We start from the raw sequence: 24,535 nt of genomic DNA, 5'->3' as shown, positions 1-24,535 counted from the left end.
TTAGATGCTTGCTTGTAAAGTTTATTTGACAACTGTTTGGTCCCAACACACAAAACAGCACTTGAACCACAAAAAAAGTGTTCAAACAAAGAGACAGTTAAGAAAAACATCTCTTCCCCAAGCCCAATCGAAAACAAACAGTGCGAGATGGGAAAGGGGGTTGTGAGAACTTTTGTCTTTTTTTAAACATATTAATCTGGTGCATCTTTCCACCCAGAAATAAAGAATTTCATTGTCTTAATTCTCATACATCACTGCATCACACCATTTAATTAAGCCTCTGGATAAAAAAATAGATAGTACTTGGACTGGCCATTGTGGAATACATTACGAACACAACGAGCTCCCGCTGTATTCTCGCATCTTCCAGCAGCGACTGTGACACACGTGCGCGTCCCAGGCTGACCGGCGGCTCCAGCCAACGGCTCGACCACACACACACGCGACAGCGCCCGACCTCAGCCTCTTCTCTGCCTGTCGCCCAAAGAAGCTGCTCTTTGAGATGGTTCCTAGTGACTTGTAATGGTACCTCTTACGATTTTCAGGTCCACAATTCTTTCCATGTGAGCAAAACGCAAGTCCAAGCGTGCCAATTCAGCCTTAGGAAACCTCAGAATGAGGCTACTGTTGTTCTCAATGCCAACTTTATTACACTGTTTAAAAGCTTCTTAAAAAAGATTGCACATTGGCATTTTGCTTCCTGTCACACTATGTCTGTAGGGGAGAGGCCTTCAGGGGGATTCAGAGTGCCATCCGGCTTAGAAGGCCTTTCCAGCGTTGTTCCTCTCCACTGGGGCCACGTGTTGAGAACTGGGCATCCCTGGCTTCATTTAAAAGATTTGGGGAACAAAAATCTGACTTGTAAAAATCTCTCTATAGCCCTTATTTTGTGGCATTTTATCAAAATGCTGGCTATGAAATCAGAGCCCATTTTCTGGCTTTCTAGAAATTGCAAAATATAAACATTTCCCCAAAAGAAACCATCTTGCTAGTGGAAGACCTTATGCCACCAGGTTCTTTCTGCTCTATGAATGCATCCGCCTTTTTGCCCAACAAATACAACCCATTGTAAATGTCAGGTTTCTCCAGGAGGGGTGAGAGGCCACCCGTCACCGGACGCCTCAGCCGCCTCGAGGCGAAGGTCATTCCACAGGGCAGTGCTCCCTCAAAGGCTGGCTTTTCCCAAATGCCAACATCAGATACCACAAAAAACTCAAACACGCTTCCAACAGCGAGAAGTAACAGGGTAAAAGCAGACACGATTAAAAGACAGGACACGTATAGACTCACGCATAAAGCTTCCCAGCCACCAAAACCAGCTTTAAAATTACAGAAACAAGGTTAAGTTGATCAACCTTGGCCTTCCCATGGATAGATAGAATTTCTGTCTCTTCCTAGTGGAAAGAGTATCGATGCCGCCCCTGTTAAAGCACCTCACCCCTCGGCTCTGATTCGTAATTTATGCATTTGATGCATATTTTAGAAAATCAGACTCTCTTCCCAACATTGCCTCTCGACACACAGTGATGTGTGTTGGAATCAAAAGCTGACCTGAACTTCATGACACCAAGACCATCTCCTTTTGCTTAACCTACTCCATATCCAACTGGAACTTAACATAAAAGGGAAGCTTAAAACATCCTCAACTTTCTAGAAAGCTCTAAATGGAACCCCAAAGTGGAAACATTTTAAAAGACCTGTGATGAAGTCACCTTTGTCAACTACAGACATAGTTAAATAAAAAATGAGGCACGCTTACAAGTCACATGGAAGCCAGGAACCTTCACGTCCCATCTGAACACACATTCTCGCCACCTCGCCCACCCTCCTCCTCCGCTGTGTGACCACGCAGGGCCCTGAACCGGCTTTGCTTCAAAGACACATCATGCATTTGATTAACACTGTCTGGAAACATCAGTAAGCAAAGGCTGAGAGACTATGACGCTACGTGGAGGATTATCCCACTGACGTGGCTCAACGGAAGTGAAACCACCTCCTTCTGGCCGAGTTCCTACTGCTTTCTTCTTACGGAACACCATTATGTTTCCTAATAATTCAGAAAAATTGGGTCAAACATATTAAGGATGCTTTAACAAATGCCACAAGTTTTTTGTTTTTTCAAATTGAGAGGGGGGGAAAAAAAAAGGAAAGTAAAACTTCAGCTCAAAGCTGTGTTCAATCTAAAAGAAACAAAATGTTATGGAAACGTTCCACATCTAATGATGAAGTAAGTGGCTTCTAGGGGGTTTTTGTGAACAGAAAAGGCTGTGTTTTTGAACCCACTTTTGTGTGCAGAATCAGACAGTGTTTTCCCATCCTAATTCTATGCTCAAAACGAGTCAAAGCTTGGTTATAGGTGCAAAGGAAAAGTTGGCTGCCAATTTTACTCTGTTTTTGGGTTGCTTTCTGGCTGGGCTCTCCACAGGGTCCTTGCTGAGCTGGGACTCCGGGGTCTCCGAGGACGGGCAGGGAGGTGCTGGGCCAGCTGCTGAGACGCATGGGGGGCTCGACTCAGAGGCGGGGACTTCATTCTTCACTGGGACTGCAGTTTCAACTTTCTCTTCTTGGCTTAAAATCCCAATTTCTGTAAACATAGAAAAACAAACAGATTGAGTTCTAGGACCTACAAGAAGTGACGGTTTTCAGTTTCTCATAGTTTCTCAGAAAATATTTTAAAAATAACCCCCCAGATATGCCTATGCCACAATTTACATATTAGCTGTGTGGCCGATGTCATGGTCACATAAGGACTTATAAACTCCATCTCAGCTTTCCCTTGGATTACAAAGTTTTAGAGATCTTCATTTTCGACTACAAATCAGTGGACAATAGTTTAGAAACATTTTCCTCCGCTTTGGATTCTCTGCGCATTCATTCTCTCGGTCAGAAGCTGCGTGTGCCTTAGACTTTCAGACCAGGAGGGGCCTTGGTCTCAGGGAGCCCCTGGCGATTCCACTCACAGAGGACCTTACTCTGAGTGGGTCTAAGGGGGTGGGGTAAGGGCAGAACTGCACAGAGTCAAAAGCACCCTCGGAAACCCAGGCAGGCAAACACAGCCAGCTCTCCTGCAGTGTTCACGGGTGCTCTTTCTTAGGCCGAGCCACAAGTCACTGGCCTGCTGTATCCACAGCCACGTTGCTTCAACGAGCCGTAGCGCTGCACCTTAGACTCTGTGTGCAAGGGGCTCTTGCACCAAAGGCACACAGCAGGGGAGCGTGACAGGGCATGGCAGACAGAACCAGTCATCTTTCTCTCCCTTGTCACACGTGTCCGGCCGAACTGATGGATACCAGACGCACCAGGGTGACGACCCCACGGAGGAGCTCAGATCAATCTCCCGCCAAGGCTAGTGCCGCATTCCAGGGACACAGCCCTGCTCTCCCTGCTGGCCAGCTCTCCCAGCATCAGAAGCCAGGGACACGCTTCCCCCTCTCCTGTTCTCCGGACTGAAAGCCTCCGCTCGTTCCCGGGGCAGTGGGCCAAACACTGCCTAAGAAGACCGAGGATTGCGGGACTCGCCCCATTGCCAGCAGGCTGTGCCCGGCGAGCTCCTGGAAAGCAGGATGGGCGGAGTGGGGAACGACGGGTCACAGCAGGGGACGACGACAAGGCAGGGGCCTGGACAGAGCAGGCGGGCCACCCTCTCCTTCAGGAGGCCAGGTGACACCGCACAAAGGCAGGAGGCCTCGGGTTCATATCCGGGCTCTGCCACTTCCTACCCAAAGCAGCCTGGGGCCAATTTCCTCTCTAGTTAGGAACAAGCTACGCCTCAGTCACCCAACCTGCCGAGTTGTGGCGAGAGTAAGACGTGACCGTGTCTGTCAGCCCTGAGCACCATGTCGGGCACACAGTGAGGCCATGCTGGCATGAAGCAGTGCCCAACGCGCTCAGCTTCCTCTCTCCTCTCAGATCACGGTGCAGGGTCCAGAGACTCAAGTCACAGATGCCCCCGCTCAGCCCCTCATCAACTCCACGATGCTCTGGAGCCATCCATCCAACCCTGAGCCAGACCAGAGGTGACGTGTAGGTTTGGTGACGGGCGTGCTGCCCTTACAAAGGTGAGGGCGCACGGGCCCAGGGAGCCCCCCAACTCCTCCACAGGCTTCTCCCCAGGCCAGCGGCATCGGCCCTCCAGACCCCCCATCATCCCCTTGCTTGACGCTCCCCGCTGCTCCTCAAGCCACCTCAGGCTGTGAACCCAATTCTGGAGGAGCCCTGACAGGAAAAGAGGGTCCTCAACAGTCAACACAGGTACTTTTGTGCCTGAAAAGCTATAGTTTCTCCCCAGCTTCATCCACGTTTAACATGCTGACATTATGGTCTACTTTTAAACCCACAGAGGAAACCCCACAACAACACAGGGTATCCTACCAGAAGGCTCCGGAGGGTGTTCCTCAAACTGAATGAGATCAGCAGACTGCAGGATGACGGGGTCTGGTCTGAGCTGAGGGGACGGCAGGCACGAAGGCACAGGGGCACACAGGAGGTCCACAGGGGAGTCAGTGGTCAGGCGCAGCAGCTCCTGCTCCGGGTGGCGGGGCCCTGGGCAGAGAAGGCAGGCGAGAGTGCTCAGGACAGCGGTCCGCCACAGGCCGTGCCGGGGCTTTCTCTCCAAGCCGTCAACACGGAAAGCCAGCAAGGACTCAAGAACTCAAGGTGAAAAAAAAAAATGCCACAAGCCAGGTCTCGAGATTTGTGTTCTTAGGAAAAGCAGTCCCCCAAGGCCCCAGCTGAGCCACAGCCAGCATCCAAAGACGGAAACCGGAAACCGACCACCTTTAGGAGGGGTGTCAAGTAGTTAAAGGAGCCAAGCTCAGAAGGACGAGACTTGGGTCCCAGGTCTGCCGCCACCCAGCTGAGCGATCTCGGGGAAGCCACTGCGCCTCCCGGGACCTCAGTTCCTAGTTTGTGGAATGCAGATAAGCACTGCTGACGGCTGTGCCACCAGCCAGGGGAGGGAGCTGAGCGGCATTCCCGGCTTTGGAAAATGGGGGTAACTGAGTCATCCTATACAGAGCACAACGACACTTCTAACTCTAACGACTTGCAGAGTCGCATGAAGATAAAATTCTCACATGTAGCAATGGATTCAAAACTCTTTCAATACGGTTAAAATTGCTACGGAATTCAAGCGAGCTGATTTCTGTCTACAGAGACGGTTCCACGTAAACCGAAGTGACTCAAGGTTGTTTGCAGTAATAGTAACGCATTACGATCGAGTCCTTCCCAGGGATGTCCTATGACAGACTCTCTCCTTGACTCAACTTCAGTCGGGCTCCTCCAGCCCCTTCTCCACGAGGCCTTGACCCCAGCCTTCCATGTCTGTCTTGTCCTTGCCGAGTCCACTCTTAGCAGGAATCCCCCTATGCCTGACGTCTCCTCTGGGTAACTTTCCATCTACCAACCTCTTGCTCTGCTCCCCGACTATAAATCCCCCCTTGTCCTTGCTGGATTCAGAGTTGAGCGCCACCTCCCTCCCCCAGAGCAGCAAAACCGACCCCACTACAATAGTCTTTTTTTTTTTTCTCTAAGATTTTATTTTTCCTTTTTCTCTGCAAAGTGCCCCCGGTACACAGTTGTATGTTTTTAGTTGTGGGTCCTTCTATAGTTGTGGCATGTGGGATGCCGCCTCAGCATGGCTTGATGAGCGGAGCCATGTCCACGCCCAGGATCCGAACCTACAAAACCCTGGGCCGCAGAAGCAGAGCGTGTCAACTGAACCACTTGGCCATGGGGCCGGCCCTTACAATAGTCTTGAGACACTGTCTTAACAAGTACCACAATGCTCTTCTTATCATCTGAACATGGCTGACATATTGTCATTACGGGGTGCACACATCCTTTAACAACCTTAACCAACTGTCCATGAAAAGCTATCAAATGCAAGCCAGTTTTTTCTCCGTTATTAACCAAACACCTGACTGCTTTGAAAAATGCATGAATGTGAACTTTAATTAACAAAGAAGATGACCCACTGCTGTCCTTGCCCCACCCACGCCCAGCCCACTCCCAGCCATTTCTCCCAGGGTTTCACAAGCTCTGCTTCATTTTTCCCCTCTCACCATCGCTGCCTGCTCCAGGTTCGAGTTCTGAGGCTGTGTGAGATTCGGGCACCTCCAGGATACGCTCGGTAGCTGAGAACTGGTTTTCGGGGTTGGCGGGGGAGAGGCCGAGGGAACTCAGACGACCTGGAGGACAAAGAGCACCGTCAGCGGGAGAGGGCAGAGAGGACGGCAACCTGAGGGGCAGGGGACGGGCGCTTACTTACTTTTCATGTCATTCTTTAATACCACAATTCTCTTATGACCATGTCCTTTGATCCAGACCACCTGCACCCAAGACACACTCCGGTTAAGCAGTGGAAAAGAAGGGGAAACACACCCTACAATTCAGGGAGAACGTGACCTATGGTGCTGCCTTCAACAGACTAGAATTTAGAAACTGAATTAATGCCAAGAAAATTGTTTCTACACCCATTCTTTCCCCCCTTCCCCTCCCCGCCGAGGAAGATTAGCCCTGAGCTAACATCTATGCCATCTTTCTCTACTTTATATGTGGGATGCTACCACAGCATGGCTTGCCAGGCGGTGCTATGTCTGCATCCTGGGATCCCAACCAGTGAACCCTGGGCCACAGAGAAGTGGAACATGTGCACTTAACCACTGCACCAGTGGGCTGGCCCCTGTTCTTTCCCTTTTAAAGCAACAGAGACTGGCAGAAACATGCCTCTTATAAAAAACTGTGTGGTCTTAAAATACGTGACATTCGGCTTTACAAATATTGTTTACGGCTCTTAAAAAGACCGTCTCCCAAACACCAGTTTTGGTCTATAAATGAAGATAGTTCTGACAGCCCTTAGTGTTTTTTTCTAGAAACTAAACATACTCTAAAAGAATTAATGGGGGGCCGGCTCTGTGGCCGAGTGGTTAAGTTCGCGCACACTGCTGCGGCGGCCCAGGGTTCAGATCCTGGGTGCGGACATGGCACCGCTCGTCAGGCCATGTTGAGGCAGCATCCCACATCCCACAACTAGAAGGACTGGTAACTAAGATATACAACTGTGTATGGGGGGGTTTGGGGAGATAAAGCAGAAAAAAAAAAAGATTGGCAACAGTTGTTAGCCTAGGTGCCAATCTTTAAAAAAAAAAAAAATTAATGGAGCTCCCCTACACCCCTCAAACTAAGCCCACGGTCCTAATCTTAAAGTCAAGTCGTCCACCTAACGGGGCTGCTCTCCATGCCATGAGCAGAGCGGGAGTGGCGGCTCTTGGCTCCCACGAGCTTGCCACCTGGTCCCCAATCCAGCTCCCATGTGTCCTTTACTACCTCCCCTCTGATTTTCACTCAGGCTCACCCCCTTCTAACCCTCCCCTGGCCCTCAGCAAAGGCCAAGCTCCGTGCTGCCCTCCCCACTTCTCTCAACTCCACCCTGCACGGCAGCAAGTGCATTTCCCACAGGCCACCCTGAGGCTCCTCCCAGCTCGCTCACCTGGAGGAGCAGAACCTCCAGGCTGCACTCTGACTTCACTGTCGCGCCCCCTCATGCTCCACACTACTCCTCATTGCTCTGCGTCTGCTGCGCCGTGCCCCCTGCCCTCTTCAGCACGTGGTTAACGTCTACACATCCCTGACAAGTCTGCACCGGGATCCCCCACGCCTGGGAGGGGGTCCTGCCCACAGGTGCCCTCTGTGCGCCTGCTGAGGGCTGCATGACAGTGACTCTTCACTGCTCAGGGGGCCTAACTCCCCGTTACCTGACACCTTTCTGAGGTCAGGATGTGGGCCTACTCACCCAGAGTGTAAGAATTTAATAAAGGTTTGCAGAATGAAGGAGAAACGCTAGCATCATTTGATGCAAATGGTTTGTTTTGAAAGGATCCGTTCAAAATGCCTGCCATCACTCTTCTGTTCAGGAGGGTGAGCCTGAGGCTCTCCAGGAAGACACTCTCCAAGGAGCTCAGAGAAACACCCACCTGCGGGATCGCTCCCAAGAGCTCCTCCACACTACCATAGCCGTATGTCTTGGGTTGCAGTGTTTCTCCGACATATTTGGTATAGGCCACGGAAAATTCGTGAAGGAAAAGCTGCTGGTAGTGGTAAGTGTGAAGTAAAGACCGCACATTCTTGGCAAACAAATACAGACTCGTGAGCTTCACACACTCCTCCGTCTTATCATTAGTAAAAACCTGGGCCAAAAGAAAACGCAGCATTAGAAACTTCCGGAGTGACCAGCCCTGCCCCCCCCAAGAAGGGAGGGCCTCCAGCTGAGAGTGACAAGGTACTGAGTCCACTCGAAAACGGGCCATAAGCCAGGGAGGAGGAGGGCTTCACTGGAGGATCTCCTCCAAGGGAAGGCTGTGGCCTTGAGAACACTTTAGTTCTAAGTCTAAGAAGCATCAACAGAAGGAAGAAGGGGGAAAAAACCAAAATTCTTCTGTCCTCAAGTATTTTAAGCCAATTTCTTAACCATAAACCTTTTCAGTGTCTTTAATATGCACAGAGAATCAGCAAGAGAAGGGATATTTCCCAGCCTTAGCTGGCCATGGAAAGCCTTTTGTTCTAGAACATCCATTAACATTGCCCAGAACTAGTCTTCATATAATAGATAATTAACAGAGTTTAGAAAATGTTGGATTTGATGTGAAAGAAAACCAGAGGCGGACAGCGGTTAAAGCAGCGAAGAGAGATTTTAATCAGGACGATAGGAATAGAGGAAAAGAGACCTCAGTGCAGAACTGGGCTCAATTCTGAATACGACAAACAAAAGCAGGGATTTACAGCCCAAAAGCAGGTTTAGGGGGGAGGGGGTGTCCAGTGGATGGAAAATTACTAAAATGAGAAAATTACTAAGGGTAGGGGGGTTCTTGCTGAAGGCAGGCCAGAGGGATCAGACATCAAGGGGGGAGAGTGTCCCTAAAACTGGGCTATGCGGGCCCACCAAGGACGGGGTCGGGGGGGCAAGGTCGAGGCCTAGTCTAGAAGGCGGCTCAGAGGGGCCTGACTAAACCTGGGCAAGGAGAGTTTCTGTCAATATCTTTTTATGATTTAATTACCAATCACATGATTATATAACAATGGTATATCATTGTTTTCTTATATTGCTGGATTTTATTTGGTAATATCCTACTCAGAATCATTTTGGGGGGGATTATATAAGTTTGGTATTAAAATTATTTTGGCTTCAAAAAATGAAGTGATATCCTTTTTCTTTTTTAACGTGGTTTAGAATGGTTTTTAAAAGGCTGCTGAAGTTCTTTGTTTTTAAAGGTTTGTTAAAATGCAACAAGTTAACTCGTCTGGTCCTGGGCCTTTTTCAGTGGTAAAATTTCAGTATCTTTAGTCTGTTTTGTGGTCACTGGTCTAATTTTTACCCTCGAGTCAATTTTGATAATTTTCTCTAGGACCTTATCTATTTCCTCTGGTTTTTATACTTATTGCCAAGAACCGCATGTCCTATCCCCTTGTGATTCTCCTAACGTTGAAGTGCCATTCGTGAAACGCTGCCTGGGGGACCAGCCGGTTACCGTCCTTTCTGCCCTGTATCTGGCTGCTAGGTCACTTGAAGCCACCATACAAGCCGTCTAATTCAGAAAGAGAGAGCAGGAGCAACACCCAGCCTGGCACAGGACAGAAGTACCCCAGGCCAAGAATCCGGAGGCCAGGCTTTCCTCCTGGCTTGTCACTCACGTGGGCATGGTGCCCACACCTCCCTCGGTCTCAGTTTGTTCAACTTTAAAGTGACCCACTGGTCTGTTCCGCTCTACGCCCTCTGATCTCCATGATTAGGGAAGCCAGAAATCCCTAGTTCGACGGTTTTCACCGGGATGATGCTAAACAACCACGAGCACGCCTACCTCCACTAAGTAAGGCAGACTCTTGAGAAGCTCGGTCAAGGTCATGAATCCGTATTCGCAGGGGTTGAGAGGAGTACTGTGGGTGGTCTCATAGTGTCTCTTGAGCTCATCGACAGAGAGATGGGCGGCCCCTTCCCAGGACATCAACAACACCAGCAGCTGGGCGGTGAGAGCACGCAGGGACTTGCGGTTGATCAGCTGAATCTGTTTGCCAGACTCCATGTCAGCAACCTGCGGAAACAACAATTCAATATGTAGCCTTTCTGAATGCAAGAGGGACAAGCTGGGCCACACCCAGCTCAGGCAGTTCCACTCTGGCTAATAAGACCAACAGAGGAAAATCTCTAGTTCTTTCTCTTAGACTAAAGTGCGTGGGTTTCTTTTTTGGCTTCTACGGGACACGAGACCAACACTGCAGATGAGACTGGAGTAGACACTGTTCTCTCCCTGCCGGCCGGTGCATAACCAGAAACTTCCATCAATACCACCCCACTCTTGGGGCGCTCTTCCCAGTCCCCAGGAGGAGGAGCTAAGACGTCCACTGGGCCAAGCTCGTGAATCAGGGCTGCTGTGCTGGGGGGATGGGGGCGGACAGATTGCAGATCTGCAGACTCGGCTCTCCCCGCTCACTGGGGACACGATGGAAGGCCCACTCTGACTGCAAGGCGAGCCGTGTTCTTCTAATCCATCATTACTGGCCAAAAAGCTGGTAATTTCATGTCTGACTACATGTCTCCTCAATTCTTTCAGATTCTCAAGGAGATGAAGGGTTTAAGTGATTAAGTACATTGGGAGGGGAACTGTGAAAAAGACACAGGTTATCATTTGGGGACGAAACAGCATGTGAGGCAACAAGCATTGGGTGACTGAGACCCACAGGTCTTGTGGGAGGACAAGTGTGTGAACTGAGCCTTCCTGGAAGTAAACAGGCACATTTCAGCACACACGCTGCTCGGGCGCTGGTAAGGCAACCAACATTTACTACTACAGTTTGTGCTTCCCCTTCTCCAGCTCTCCAGCCAGGAGCACGGGTCTCGGCGCCCACAGTAGAGGCTGGGCCGTCATGAGCTGTACTCTCTGCGGCTTTGGATCCTTGAAGGCAGAGGGGTGGGCGGCACTTGAGGAGCCGTCCGACCATCAGTGTGTCTGAATCTGGTTCTGACGCTCACCCCGAGCCGAGGCAGGAGGCTGGTGGGTAGACCCGCACGCCGCTTATCCCAGTTAGGGATTCGTGGAGATTCAGACTGCGGATTTCCTGCTCAGGAGTGGGGTTTGCTCAATCAACACGTACAAGTCCAGGGGGTCTGAGTCATCTTCTTAGATGCCCAGACCATTTCTGCTACTCCAGGTTTTAAGGAGAAAAACCAAAAACCTGCTCCTTTGATGTTCAGATACATCTCTTGATTCTCAACCCCGGCTACATATTAGAATCACCTAGGGAGCTCAGAAAAAATGCCATAGCTCAGAGCACACTCAGACCAATTATTTAAGACTCTCAGAGGCATAGGTGAAGTCTAGGCATCGGTATTTCCCAGAAGCTCCCTGCAGATCCCAGCAGCACCCAGGGTTGCAGCCTGGAGCCTCTTCCATCTTCACTGCTCAACCCAAACTCCCCAACCACTTGTCCTTATTCATCAAAGCCTCTGTCACGGCGTGGTCCTCCCACCCACCAAAGCCCAGCACTGCCATCGTCCTGGGCAACTGAACATCCAAGGGACCTGTCCCACACCGCGGCCTTTCAGTTCCTCAACTTTCCCAGCTCCAGTGGCATCCTCTTCTATTCCATTCCACTCCAGACACCCATCCCCAGGGTCACACTTGGGATCTTGTCATTGCCCACTTCCAAAATAACTCATTCATCTCACACACAAAAAAGGAAGCCCAGAGCAGATCTTGGGGAGGGAGACAAGAGACTCAAATGTTCAATTCTTCTTCTCTCTCTTCAACTTCGCCTCCACTGACTCCTACTTCCTCCCAAATCACAAGCCCTCTCCTTCCTTCACTTTCCTCTTTTATCCATCTTGGCACTCATGGGCCTATTAATTCGTTAACGCTGCAATACTCTAAACTCCTTTGTCCCTATGCCTTTCGCTGCACCCATCAGGCCAAGAGCCACCTTGAACCCCACTATCTGTTTCCCTGAGCCTGCCCCTAAGCAGCCACGGCCAAGTGTCTCCACAGGAAACCTACGAGCACCCGCTTCCAGGGAGCCCTCCGCTCCCCCCGCTCCCTCCCGGAATCCCTCATCACCACAGTGACAAGTCAGACCTGCTCCACGCTCTTCCATCTTGCACCCCGTCTCCTTCCTCCTCTCTCCTTCTGCTTAACAGAAAAATAGTTCTTGGAAGGTAACTTCCTCCTTGTCCAGGTGACAAACACTAAACGTACCTACATCTGCATCTACCCCATCGCCTTCCCTTCTGTCGAAACATGATAACACCTGATCCATCCTTCCTTGTACTGAACGCCAACTCCCGCATCTCCTGTCCTCAGGCCCCTACCCCCATATCTTTTCTCGCTGTTGTTTGCATAGATCCTTCTCAGCGGCTCTCAAACATGCCCCAGTCTCTCCAAGTGGAAAGAAAACCCACCCCCAAACTCCCCTGCCCACTCAGCCCTGTCGTCTCTAGTGGCCTCGCTCTCGCTCTCCTCCTTCACAAGAAAACACACTGGAAAGCTGTCTGGATTTCCTGTCGCCATTCGCCTGCCTCCTCCTCCTCACTCTTCAACCCACTCCAGTGTGGCTTCAGTCCCCACGTCACACTGATGTTGACCGCACTTGGCCAGCAACACCACGCACCCCCAGGTGGCTAGGTCCAAAGGTCACCTTAATCCCTGTCTCACTTGCCCTCTCCGTAGCCTGTGGCGCTGCTGGCCATTCCTCCTCCTTGGCCTTGGGTGGCCCACACTCCTGCTGTCCTTCCTACTCTCAGCAGCCCTGTCTGTCTCCTCTGACGGCTCTCCCTCCTCTAACTGAGCAGGACATAACAGACTCCTTCCAGCCCTGTGACTGGGGCTGCCCCTACTTGGGATGTTTTCCTTTCCATTTCTTCCTCCTTGTAGTGAGTTTTCTCGATCCTGCGGTGGAGGCAGCCTGAAAACTGTTCAGCTGCTCTGCCCAGGACGGGGAGGGCGGGCTCAGTCAGGGCGGGGAAGAGGAGGTCACCCTCTCCAATCCAGCATTACCAGCAACAAAGGCAATTCTCAGCCCTCGGTGTTCCTAAACCTACTTCTTCGGTGAGTCAGAATCTGGAAGGGAGAAGAGATCTGCGATCACAGTCTCCCAGAACCCCAGAGACAAAGATCTGTCTAAACGGATCCAACTTCAGGTCAGCAGTACTGAGACCGACACATCAGAGAACAAACAGCCAGGATAAACCAGTGACCTCACCACTTCACAAAGACATTACTTCAGCAAAGCCACTAACGGACACAAAGGCAAGACCAAAACCTCGCCTGCCACACCAAGGTCCTCTCCTCTTACCTAATAAGGTGCTGGTGACCGACACAGCAGCTGTGAGCCAGTAAGCAGTGCAGGTGCAAACACAGAAATGCAAAAGCACATGTAAACATCCCAGGGAGGATTCTGCCACCACGTGTTTTAGTCCATGAAAAAAAAACATCTGGTTACCTTCACAACATGGCAGAGTTTCTGTGTTAAAGCGGAAATGGAACTGACGTCATAGTCTTGGAGACGAAATGTGTAACCAAAAGTTTTCGCATATTCTGTGAGCAGATCTGTCATCATAAGGCAGTTATCTTTTTGGGACCGAAGGAGTTTAACAAACTGGGCAGCCAGAGCTTTGAATCGTTCGACCTCCGTCAAGGTCAGGATTTTCTCTTCTCCACATTCCAGGACCTTGGAAAACACACAGGAGGAGGGAAGGGAGACTGAGCAAATTACGATTGTTCATCGAATTAAATGCATGAAAATGTACACAACTGGTAACTAAAAAGCACTTTAGCGTTCTTTAGTGGATACAGAGTTTCAGTTGTGCAAGATTAAACAGTTCTGGAAATTGCACAACAATGTGCATACATTTAACACTACTCAACTGTGAACTTAAAAATGGTTAAGAGGATAACGTGTTTTACCACAAAAATAAAAAAAAAATTAAAGTACTCTACTCAAAAATAGTAATATTAATAAAATCAACAACAGAAATTTGGTTTAACTTAGCAATAGCTTAATAGCCAAGCACTGTGTAGCCTCCTATACTCACCCTCACCTCAAACAGAAGAGATATGAAAAGTATGGAGCTAATGAGAGAACATTCACTTATGAAAGAAAACTACTTAATCGTTTTTTTCAATAATTACCCTAAAACAAGTTTGAACAATGATTTATTTCTCTACTGAAGGAAAAACCACAGTTACCTAAAAATACTAATGAGCCAATATGTATCTCTGATAGAAATATTTCAATATTCTCAATTTCAATATTTCTGATTGAAATATTTCAAAATTTCATCCTATTTCCTAACTCCCTGCTTCTCAGGAAAGTAGGCCTGAAAATAAAAAAATTGCCCATCTATTGTTCAGAAAAATAGACTTCGAATTTCTTCACTTACTTGTAAGATATCAGGTATGGCTTCAAAGAGTTCAAGTAGTTTGGTAAAGCCATAGTAGGCGAGTTTGCACTGCCGGCCAAAGTGGTGATGGTAGGAGGGGATGAATTTATTGAAGGGCATCCGGAAATGCGGCTGGTGCCGCAGCAGATCGACGACGTCCTTGGAGAACTGCTTTGTCCTTTCTATTTCATCCTGGGTGCGCTCTTTAAAAAATAAAACCACCGTAAATCACAGTGTCCTACCCATTTGTGTTTAATATTATTACGGCAGTTACTTCTATGCACAGATGACAAGAGATGTCGTCTTTGCCTTCTCAACACACACAACCTGAAACAAACACACTCTCCTCTCTCTGCAGATGGTTTTCAAACTCGCTCAAGGGCAGGACACCAGGAAGTCATGATGCTATGATGGTGGACTATGAAATACACATCCACATCTACGTAATCTCATCTCCCAAGCTAGAAACAATTTCTCTAGCCACCCCCCATCCTCCCACCTCCACTCCATACATATGAACGTGACTCTCACACAGGTCTCTGTGCTTGAAAAAATAATCTGAAAATTATTTCCCTGAAATCACACTTCTGAATGTTCACATGCTTTTTGTCTATTCACCTGATCTTAGTTGAAATTGCTAGCAGAACATCAGGCATCAAAAGTTTAACAAAAATGCAGGCGAGAAAACGCTTAGGGTTTTGCTTCTATTAATTTTTAAAATAGAATTGGGAAAAGACTGACGTTACTCATTTTAGCTTTGGAACACTATGATTTCACGGACATTGGTGTTCTGCAGGAGTACCGTTTAAGAACCAGCGACTGATAACAGTGGGAGAACATGACAGTGTACAGATTTAGTTTTGTCTATCCTATGTCCCACACCTCAGTCGGAGCTACTAAAATGTGCAAGATAAAACAAAGCATTCATTTGAGTTTTCTTTCCCTCTCAAGTGTGCATAGTAAAGTAGCTCAGAGTCAAAGAGACAAGAAACAGCCAGGGACCTGACTCTCAAGTGGATAATTACAGCATAAACAGCCACAGACAGGCTGAAGGGGCATTCTAAGAAAGAGCTGACTATGCTCCTTTTCTCCTTAAAGTGAATTCTAAAAGACTAGCTGGCTTTTCTTCTTGAAAAGAGGATCCACCTGCTCTGAGAACTTAGGCTCCACTGCATAGCAGAGCAGTTTCCACACTGCGCTTTCCACGGACTCTGGAGGAACCACGGAGGAGGAGGGGAAGGTGCACCCCTGTGAGACCCATGTTAAAATAACCACTGAGAGAGAGAGCCGGCTTCCAGAGAATATAAGTCAACATACCTCTTTTAGGGATGCAAATCACCATTTCGGTATCTTGTTGGGACAAGCAGATGGTTGTGTCTGGAATCTCTGATAGAATATCGATCAACTCACAAACACCGTACTCGGTGACATCCCAGTCCTTTGAGAAACACCTAGATTGTAACCACGGAAATGGGTGAAAAACGAGAAATATCACTCGCCAAAATAACTTGACAAGTCTTCCGAAAGAGTGCTACATAGAAAAGTCAGATAGTCATTTAAAATGTGGGGGGAGAAACAGTGTTTTACAATAGTTGCTTTCATTTTGTCTTCCTTCTCATCAACTCACCAATGATAAGCCTGCGAGAACTCTCTCACGACGACCTGTTTGCTCGCCTGGGATTTGAGAAGCTTCAGCAGGTCCTGAGTAAAGCGCTTCACCTGGGCCCGGTGGGTGAGGGTCAACACGCGTTTGGAACCCATTCCAAGAATCTGCAGATCAAACACTCGGATTATTTCTAGTGACAAGACCTTGGCAGACAGCGACTCTCTTGTTGACGGCTTGCTCTCTCTTCTGTTGCCGCCCGCAGAGAAAGGGAGTCCCCTTCCTATACGACAGCTACATTCTGAAACGCGTGTACATCAACAAAACGCAGACGGTCGGAATGAACAACCGCTCAAGTGCCTGGGGCTCTTTCTGTGCTCTGCACACTCTTTCCTAAATAGTCATGAGTACAGAAAAGAAAAGCATGCTATCAGTCTGGACAACTAATCTTGTCCCTAAAAGACAGCCAAAGTTTTTCAGGCCGTTTTTACAAGTGGGAAGCGTTTCTACAAGTGGGAAGCTGTTCTAACACTGCGAGTTAACAGGCCAAGACTTCTTAGGAACTACCGCTAGGCTCCAGCCCAGTACCTGGCCATCAACTCATTTCTCAGAAAGGTAAGGCATGGTGCAGCAGCTCCTGCATGCTGGCGGACAGTTCTGGAGGTGGCGTGCTAGGAGGAAGAAGGTCAGCCTACAGAGATCAGAAGGAAAATGCTGCTCGGTGCCCCTGAGTTCCTTTAAGTTGGAAATTTATAGCTTTCTCAAAGATTGACAAGCACCTGATATATGTTTTCTGCATTCTGAAGAAAGCTTTTATAGGATGTTTTGCTCTGAGAATTGCCTTCTTAGGCATTAATTAGGTTACTAGCTATCCTATTTCTCTGGCTGGGGTGGCCAAAATCATGGAGGAACATTTCCATCTGTAAACAAACAATCTCTCAGCATTCCTTACCTGCAAGACATGAGGCACTGCTTCTAATAACTCAATCAGCTTGGAATAGCCGTAGTCTGATACCCGGCATTGCTTTGCAAAGTGATGGTGATAAGACGGGATGAAATTACTAATTGGTATGACGCAGGATGGCTGGTTCTTCAGTAAGTCAATCACTTCCCTACTGAACTGGATCAGCTGGGGGTTACCTACAGGACTTTTAGAACGCAGAAGCCAAGGGTCTAGACGTGTGGGGAGAGAAAGAGAACACGCAATAAGATACAAAGCATGATTTCACCAGAAAACACGCCCTCGCCTCAGCTCAATCAAGACCAAGCAGACGAGACCAAAAGCCACCTTACTTCTCGCCTTCCCCACTTGGGTCCCCTGTAATCAACCACCTAGCCCAACTTATTTACAGGCCGACAAATGCGTCCTCACTACTTCCTGAGGTCAAGTAGCCAAAGTAAAGCATAGCTCACCACAGTGTTAACTTGAAGCAGAAGGGAAAATACACAGGAAGTTTCCAGCTTATAAACTGGTTGTATTGCAAAGATCCATTTGTAACTTGGTCACGTGGAACGTACTTTCCCACAGAAACAAAGTCATAAATGGCCATCAAGCAGGTAGCCCAGAAGAGCCTAATTAACCCCAGAGCAGCTGACAATGTTGCCCAGGAAACCACAGAAAGGAATAATGTAAAACTAGTATGACAGAAACCCAAGAAACAAGTTTTCACATTTATCTTGAATGTTCATATAATTAAGAAGTTTTCATAAAAGTATAAATAATCAGATGGAAACCTTTGTAAGGGACTAGTAGGCTAATTGGTGGTCTAGTTGTTAATATTCGGTGCTCTCATTGCCACAGCCCAGGTTCATTTTCCAGTCAGGGGACCATACCACCCGTCTGTCGGTTGTCACACGGTGGCAGCTGCGTGTTGCTGTGATGCTGAAAGCTATGCCACTGGTATTTCAAATACTAGCAGGGTGATCCATGGTGGACAAGTTTCAGTGGAGCTTCCAGACTAAGAGACACTAGGAAGAAGGACCTGGCCACCCACTTTCAGAAGAAGTGACCATGAAACCCCATGAATAGCAGCAGAGCATCATCTGATGTAGCACCAGAAGTGAGAGAATGGCGCGAAAAGACCAGGTAGGGTTCCGCCCTGCTGTCCACATGGTCAGTAGGAGTCGGAATCCACTGGACAGCTCTAACACCAAGTGGGCTAACGACACAGCGGAAGAGAGAGGAGGGGGCAGCGTAACGTGCAGCCCTGGAGCGGACGGAGGGGAAAAGCAGGGGGAGGTGGGTAAGAAGCCCTGGGACAAACAGAGCTCCTGCTTATCCTGACCTTTCTTCCCGTAGGGCAGGGGGAAGTGGGAGCAGAAAAGGAGGCAGTGCTGGGGCCAAAGAGAAGGGAGCTTCGAGATGAAGGCCGCCATTTACAGTGCTGTTCCCACAGCAGCACTAGCTACCTGTAACTCGGGGATGCCCAGAACCCAGAAACTCACCCAAATCGGGGTTCAAATGTCCTGGTCCTTGAGAGTCAAATCTCTTTTCACATTTATCAAAGTCAGAAATGTTGACCAAAATGAACGTCAAGGTAAATCGCATTCAGAGATATTTCCTTCAAATACTTGGAACTATTCTTTAAAGGCCAGCCAAATTGTCAAAAAGCTTCAGAAAATTAGGTAGCTAAAGAGATTGATAACTGAGGAATTCGGGTTTTAAATTTTACATGACTTATGCTAATACTGCCAAAAAGTCTAGCTCTGCCAAACCTTCAGCAGCTTACAGAGTCGTTAAAAGGTCAGAAGAGACCCCCCTGGCGCTCTGCGCTTGGCGAATGGTGCTGCTGCTGAGACGAAAGCCAACAGCCTCCACGGGCAGGAGACGCGGCTGAGCAGGAACAATCCTGACACCCACCTGTGTTGGGAGGAGGGGGCTTGTTGTGAATCCACTTAACCACTTTGACGCCATTCTGCGCGGTGGCAATGTGCACACCTGGAACACAGGTGATGAGGTGCTCTAAGGGGACACCCCCTTGGTTTTCCTGCACTACCTCCAGTTCACCGAACTCTGCGGCGTGACAATCTGGAAAGCTGAAGTGGAAAGCAAAAGGTTAACTGAAAGGATGGAAAAGCGAAACGCCTGCTAAACAAAGCTTTACGTGGATGTGTCCACTACGACTCATTTCTGTTCAAATGCCCACGATCTGGAGGAAACTGAGGGTCCCAGGGAGGCAACCACTGGGCATTTCTCTATCTGCTTTACCGTATCGGCGGCCTTAAGGCACCTTAGTCCTGTAGTGGCCCCTGGATCCGATCTACCACGTGGCCCATGAGTGGTCAATGGACTTCTGAGGAATGCCTTTCGCTCCCAAATTGTGCAGTCTACCACTACCTGAGGCTGTGTACACTATTGTAGCACGTGTGCAGACTTCCAGTATAGCACTTGTAATCATCTTGTCTCTGTGGAAAAGAAACTGTCCTATTCCTATGTATGTTTCTAAAATGCAGCATAAATGTTTCTGTTGAAGTACTGAATCAATGAATCCCATTTCAGATAGACGAATTGTTAGCAAGGCTCAAATGGAGGACGAAGCATTCTACAATACTTGGGGAGAGGTGTGGGCAGAGGGCAGACTCTCTACAGAGGGGACAACTAAGGCATCGTATCACAATGGCTTTGACGTGTTCACCTTAATAAAGGCACAGTGCCCTCGTGTGTCTGCAGAAGACTATGAACCTGGGGCGCAAACGTCTTCAAAGAGACAATCACAAAAGGAATCTTATAGGAGTCTGGGTCAAATTCATGTTCACTGCAGAAAAGAGAACAAAACAGTTAGCTGACATTTCTCAGCGATCTGAAACACTCGCAAGGTAATTCTAACAGATATTCCACGACCCTCCACAAAAGGGTTATTCCTAAAGTGAACTGAGCGTTCTACCTGAAATCCTTATTGGGACAATGCTGCCTGCAGACAGGTTCATGATATTCCAACTCTTCAAATATAATTGGGCTGCAATTCGTTGAGGAGCCATCGTGCGACTGGGAAGACCCCAAGGGGCTCTGTCGGGCTTGACTGCTGGGTAAGAGACACACCAGTCTTCCGTTTCCTTGTTCCCGGATGGCAACCGTGTCTGTTAATTTATATAAATCGGACACATTCAACTTGTGTCCAAACCTGAAAGCAAGGAACAGAGAGATGCTTAGAACACTTTTCTTTGATTACACAGAAACACCTGCCCTGTTTAAATAAAGGGCTGTAACCAAGAATAGCTTCTCTGTCTCTTCGAAAGTAAAACTGGAATAATTCTATAAATTCATTCACTACGGAACCAGAGAGGCTTGGCACTCCTTCAAGTCGCCTTTGGCACACTGCCCATGACAATGATTATATCATTCTGTAAATGAGCTCACCTAATTTTCTGAGATGGAAAGCTACGTGATATGACCTCGTTCAACTTGGCTCCCCTTCACTTCCAAATCCCTATTACCTCTCATCGTCTCTGCTCTCCACCCTCAAGAGGTATATTCCTTTCCACCTACCCCCGCCTAACCTGTGCCTTAGCCTCGTGACCCACACTTCCTCTGAGATTGTACTCCTCAGTCACTCCCCTGACTCGTGTCTTTCACACTTGAAGCTTAAAGGCACAGGCTCTGAAGGCAGACAGATTTGAGCACACATCCTGGCTCAATCTGTGTGACCTCAGACACGTTACATAACCAATCTGGGCCTCAGCATTCCCTTCTATAAAATGGGGTGATGACACCAACCTCACAGGGTTGATGTGTGGATTCAGTGTGATTATGTATGGAGGGCTTGGCACATGGTAAGTGCTCATTAAAAGCTAGCTGCTCCAATGGTGTTCCCAGTGCCCTACAGACACGCTCAGATTTCCTCTCCACTAGAACCAGTCTCATGTCCTCTCCCCCTCACTCAGGCTGTCCTGCTCCTGCAGACACACATTCTCCCTCGGGCTCTCACCCTCAGTCTTGGGCTCTCACCCTCAGTCTTGTGCTCTCCTGTCTTCCCTGTAAGGAAAACAGCTGGTCTCCCAGGAGTCGCGTCAGCTGTTTCACCATCTAGTCTGTCACCCATTCCCTCCAAGATTTTATCCACAGGACTCTTTAGAGACGGCTCTCAGTCTCCAGCGGCCTCCTCCTCCCCCTAATCTCACAGCACAGCCTCAGTCCCCTCAATGTTGCAGGCCACTCCCCGATTCCTGACAACACCCTCACTTCTGGGTTCTCACCCACTTCCTGTCCCTGGTGGCATTCCATCCAGGTCTGTCCTTCTGTTTCTCCTCCCTCTCCTCTGATCTTATCTGCTCGCTCATCTTTCATGATCACCTCTAGGCAAATAACTGCCATATCTTCTTTCCTGAGGGAGACTCTGAATGTGCAGAAGATCACGTGAACTATCTAGCCAAATATTCCAAGAGCCCCCTAAAACTCCTATGTCCAAAACCAGATCAAAAACTCATTGTACCTCCTACACACACTCTCTTCATTTCCCTACTTTTACTTTAACCATACAACCATCCTCCCCGTCATCTAGAGCAAAAAATGCAAAATCAAACTGACCCCACTTTTTACTTTGCCTGCCACATAAAACTAGTTCCTAAGGCCTGTTTCACCAGTTGGAAACTTCCGTGGTATCTGGTTCCTTCTGTTCCAAGAGCAGCTGCTGAGAGGCGGGACTGGCGCAGCACCTGCCCTCTTCCGCCTCCTTCCCTCCCCTGTTCGTTCCATCTCAGACGCTGCCGCCCCCAGAAGTCTCCCTGCGGTGTGGCTCCACCACCACACCTTGACCCTCCCCTCACTCCTCCAATACTTCCATGGCTCCCATTATCCACGAAAGAATGGTCAAGCTTCCGGTTCCTTCCATCCTCTACTTCCTGAAAGAGTTTTTTCCTTTCCACTCCTTTTTAATGACAGTTTTCTTTGTTCTAAATTATTTGAGTGTTTTCTCTTCTCCTCAAGACATAACTCCTCAAGGACAAGGGCTGTGTCTTCCCAGGGCTGCATTCTCCGCAGAGCCTCAGCCTTTCTTTCCACTAACACTCGCTGAGCATGCACTAAGCACTGGGTATGGAAGATACGGTGTCAGGTCAGATCCAGTGCCCGGCATCCTTACAGTCTAGAGACGCTCAAAAAGGCTCACTCAGCGAATAACAAAACTAATCAGTCAACTGGAAAAAGCGAAAGGACAGCTTTGGGGACTGAGGCCTGAATTTGCTAAATATGAAAGAAGTTTTAAAAATGTATTTTAAAACCAGAATTTAAATCTGAACACCATTGTCTCTGTCTCATTTCCCCCGCCAGGCTAGAAGTCTCTTAAGAGTTGCTACCACAGTTTTACGCACAGAAATCCCCAACCAGTGTTGACTGGATCAATGAAAAAAAATAAACCTAACTTACTTTTTTTCATAGATATCTGTAAATTTAAAAAGAGGCAGACAACAGGCGGGAGCATCCTGAAGAATTGACATTGTTTCTGCACTGTAAGACAAAATTTTAATCAATTAGAGAACAGATGACTTCCTCTCCATTCCAAGTTATATTTTAAAAACAGTCCATAAAATTGATTAACAGAATGTATACGCAAACCAAATTTACCAGTTTCTGATATGTCAGAATTTATTTTCCAGAAAAACTTAAAGAAAGGACCTTTTAGGGACAAGGCAGTTAAAGAATACTAAGTCACACACTGGGATTTCTATCAGACTCGAGCACGGGGCTTTCCATACCTGATCAGAAAGACACTGACTACAGTGAGAAAAACACCTTGTTAACGCACAGCAAGAGGCAGAGCGCCCTGGCCGTCTCCAAGAGAATATGACATCTCAACTATGGTTTTCAAAAACAAAAAGGCACCCACAAACACTCAAAGGGAAAATGAAAAGCCGAGCTGTTAAGAGTGACTGGCTTTGAGCCATAGGGTTATGGATGACTTTTCCTCCCCCGCTTCTATGTCTCTAACTTTCCAAAGTTTCTTCAATGAGTATCATTTTTATTCTAGGGGAAAAAAACCCATAATTTAAAATAACGGTGAAGTACACGTCAGAGAAAAGATCTCTGAGAGCCCAGATATTCAGGAGTGAGTCCTGTTTACTAGTTCCCCCTAAAACAGGGAGAAGAGAGAGGAATCAAACTGTGTTATGAATAAAATCACCACCGGATTCCTAAGATGGGCGTAGTCGTAACGTGGACTTATCGGGCGGGTGTCTATCTGACATTAAGGATGCATCTGCAAGTCGACAGCTTGGAGCTCTGTAGAGCTAGCCTTTATAGGCAAATCTGTCTTCTACTAAGATTGGAAGGTAATATTTCAGACTTTCCAGGCTTCTGCACTTTTATTACAGAGGTCTGCTATTTTTGGAACCTGCTCTGGATGTGGCGTATTATTTTACTCCTAAGTGCCTGCCAAGTCTGAGCTGCACTTCACCTTTGATTACTGACTTGAACCACAGTCAAATTACTCTAATTAGCTTATTTCTCACGTATTATTTCTAAGTTCTAGCATATTTCTAACTCTACCCATAAAGCATTAAGTATGATTGCTTATGTAATCATCAAAGACGGTTGGAAATGTGATAAAATCTCTTTTTATTATTTTCAAAATTTTTCCTGGGCCAAAATGTTATTTCCTGAAATAAACTGTTTGCTTGTTTTTACCTCAGTAAAGAGAGTGATTTATTAGCGGCTCCCGTGGCCAGTGAGACCAGGATCTTCTTGCTGCCAATTTTGTATCTGTGGAGGCCGTTCACCGCGCTGATGGCTTCTTGTAAATTTTCCATCTGAACAACAGCCTTGAGCTGATAATCCGTATGCGGGCTGAGCTCAACACTCTTCACCTGCAGCAGTAAAAAGGCAATGGAACGCTTTGTCTATTGAGAACCTCGTCATCTTAGAACTGAAGGAGAATCAGAGGGACCATGCTTGTGGATGTCAGTGCTTCCGGGAGGGGACTGGTCTGAACTCTGCAGGTCTGCCAACCAGAATCTAAGTGACCTGCAACGGGTGACCTTCAGGCACGTGACACTGGCCTGGCCTGCCTGTGCGCCAGGGCCCACAGAGCTCTCTGAGGGAGGCTCAGGGGCCAACACACGCGAGGAGTCTTTGGGGTACTCTCCAGACCCTGCAAAAACCTGGGGCATAGCCATGTTAAGAATCTGGGAGGGGCTGGTCCCGTGGCCGAGTGGTTAAGTTCGCACGCTCCACTGCAGGCGGCCCACTGTTTCGTCGGTTCGAATCCTGGGCGCGGACATGGCACTGCTCATCAAACCACGCTGAGGCAGCGTCCCACATGCCACAACTAGAAGGACCCACAACGAAGAATATACAACTATGTACCGGGGGACTTTGGGGAGAAAAAGGAAAAAAAATTAAAGAAAGAAAGAAAAAAAGAAAAAAGAAATGAAAAAAAGAATGTGGGAGAGGTGCATTTTTAGCAAACTGCACCTAAAAACGGAATCACATACAGAAAGATATTAACAAAAACAGGCAATGTTATTTTAGAATCCTATTTCCGTATTTTAGGAGGCAGAGCTAACGGAAACTATCA

General features: G+C 48.0%; 1 protein-coding gene across 19 annotated transcripts in view; it reads right to left on the bottom strand.

The window, feature by feature from the left end:
* MARF1 (meiosis regulator and mRNA stability factor 1) overlaps positions 1–24,535 on the bottom strand; it is a 43,384-nt gene continuing 18,849 nt past the window's right edge. For all 19 annotated transcript variants that reach the window (XM_005598890.4, XM_070232245.1, XM_070232247.1 and 16 more), the window contains 16 exons: positions 23,647–23,825; positions 22,390–22,470; positions 19,913–20,149; positions 19,664–19,783; positions 18,889–19,064; positions 16,981–17,201; positions 16,053–16,195; positions 15,743–15,876; positions 14,426–14,628; positions 13,486–13,713; positions 9,855–10,085; positions 7,974–8,186; positions 6,269–6,329; positions 6,063–6,188; positions 4,372–4,542; positions 1–2,584 (listed from right to left, as the gene is read on the bottom strand). In XM_005598890.4, the coding sequence (XP_005598947.2) occupies positions 2,340–2,584; positions 4,372–4,542; positions 6,063–6,188; positions 6,269–6,329; positions 7,974–8,186; positions 9,855–10,085; positions 13,486–13,713; positions 14,426–14,628; positions 15,743–15,876; positions 16,053–16,195; positions 16,981–17,201; positions 18,889–19,064; positions 19,664–19,783; positions 19,913–20,149; positions 22,390–22,470; positions 23,647–23,825 (2,769 nt within the window). In that variant the 3' untranslated portion in view covers positions 1–2,339. The remainder of the gene's footprint in view (positions 2,585–4,371; positions 4,543–6,062; positions 6,189–6,268; positions 6,330–7,973; positions 8,187–9,854; positions 10,086–13,485; positions 13,714–14,425; positions 14,629–15,742; positions 15,877–16,052; positions 16,196–16,980; positions 17,202–18,888; positions 19,065–19,663; positions 19,784–19,912; positions 20,150–22,389; positions 22,471–23,646; positions 23,826–24,535) is intronic.

This window comes from Equus caballus, chromosome 13, assembly GCF_041296265.1.
Source record: "Equus caballus isolate H_3958 breed thoroughbred chromosome 13, TB-T2T, whole genome shotgun sequence".
Taxonomy (NCBI): domain Eukaryota; kingdom Metazoa; phylum Chordata; class Mammalia; order Perissodactyla; family Equidae; genus Equus; species Equus caballus.
This window is presented reverse-complemented; position numbering and strand designations above follow the sequence as displayed.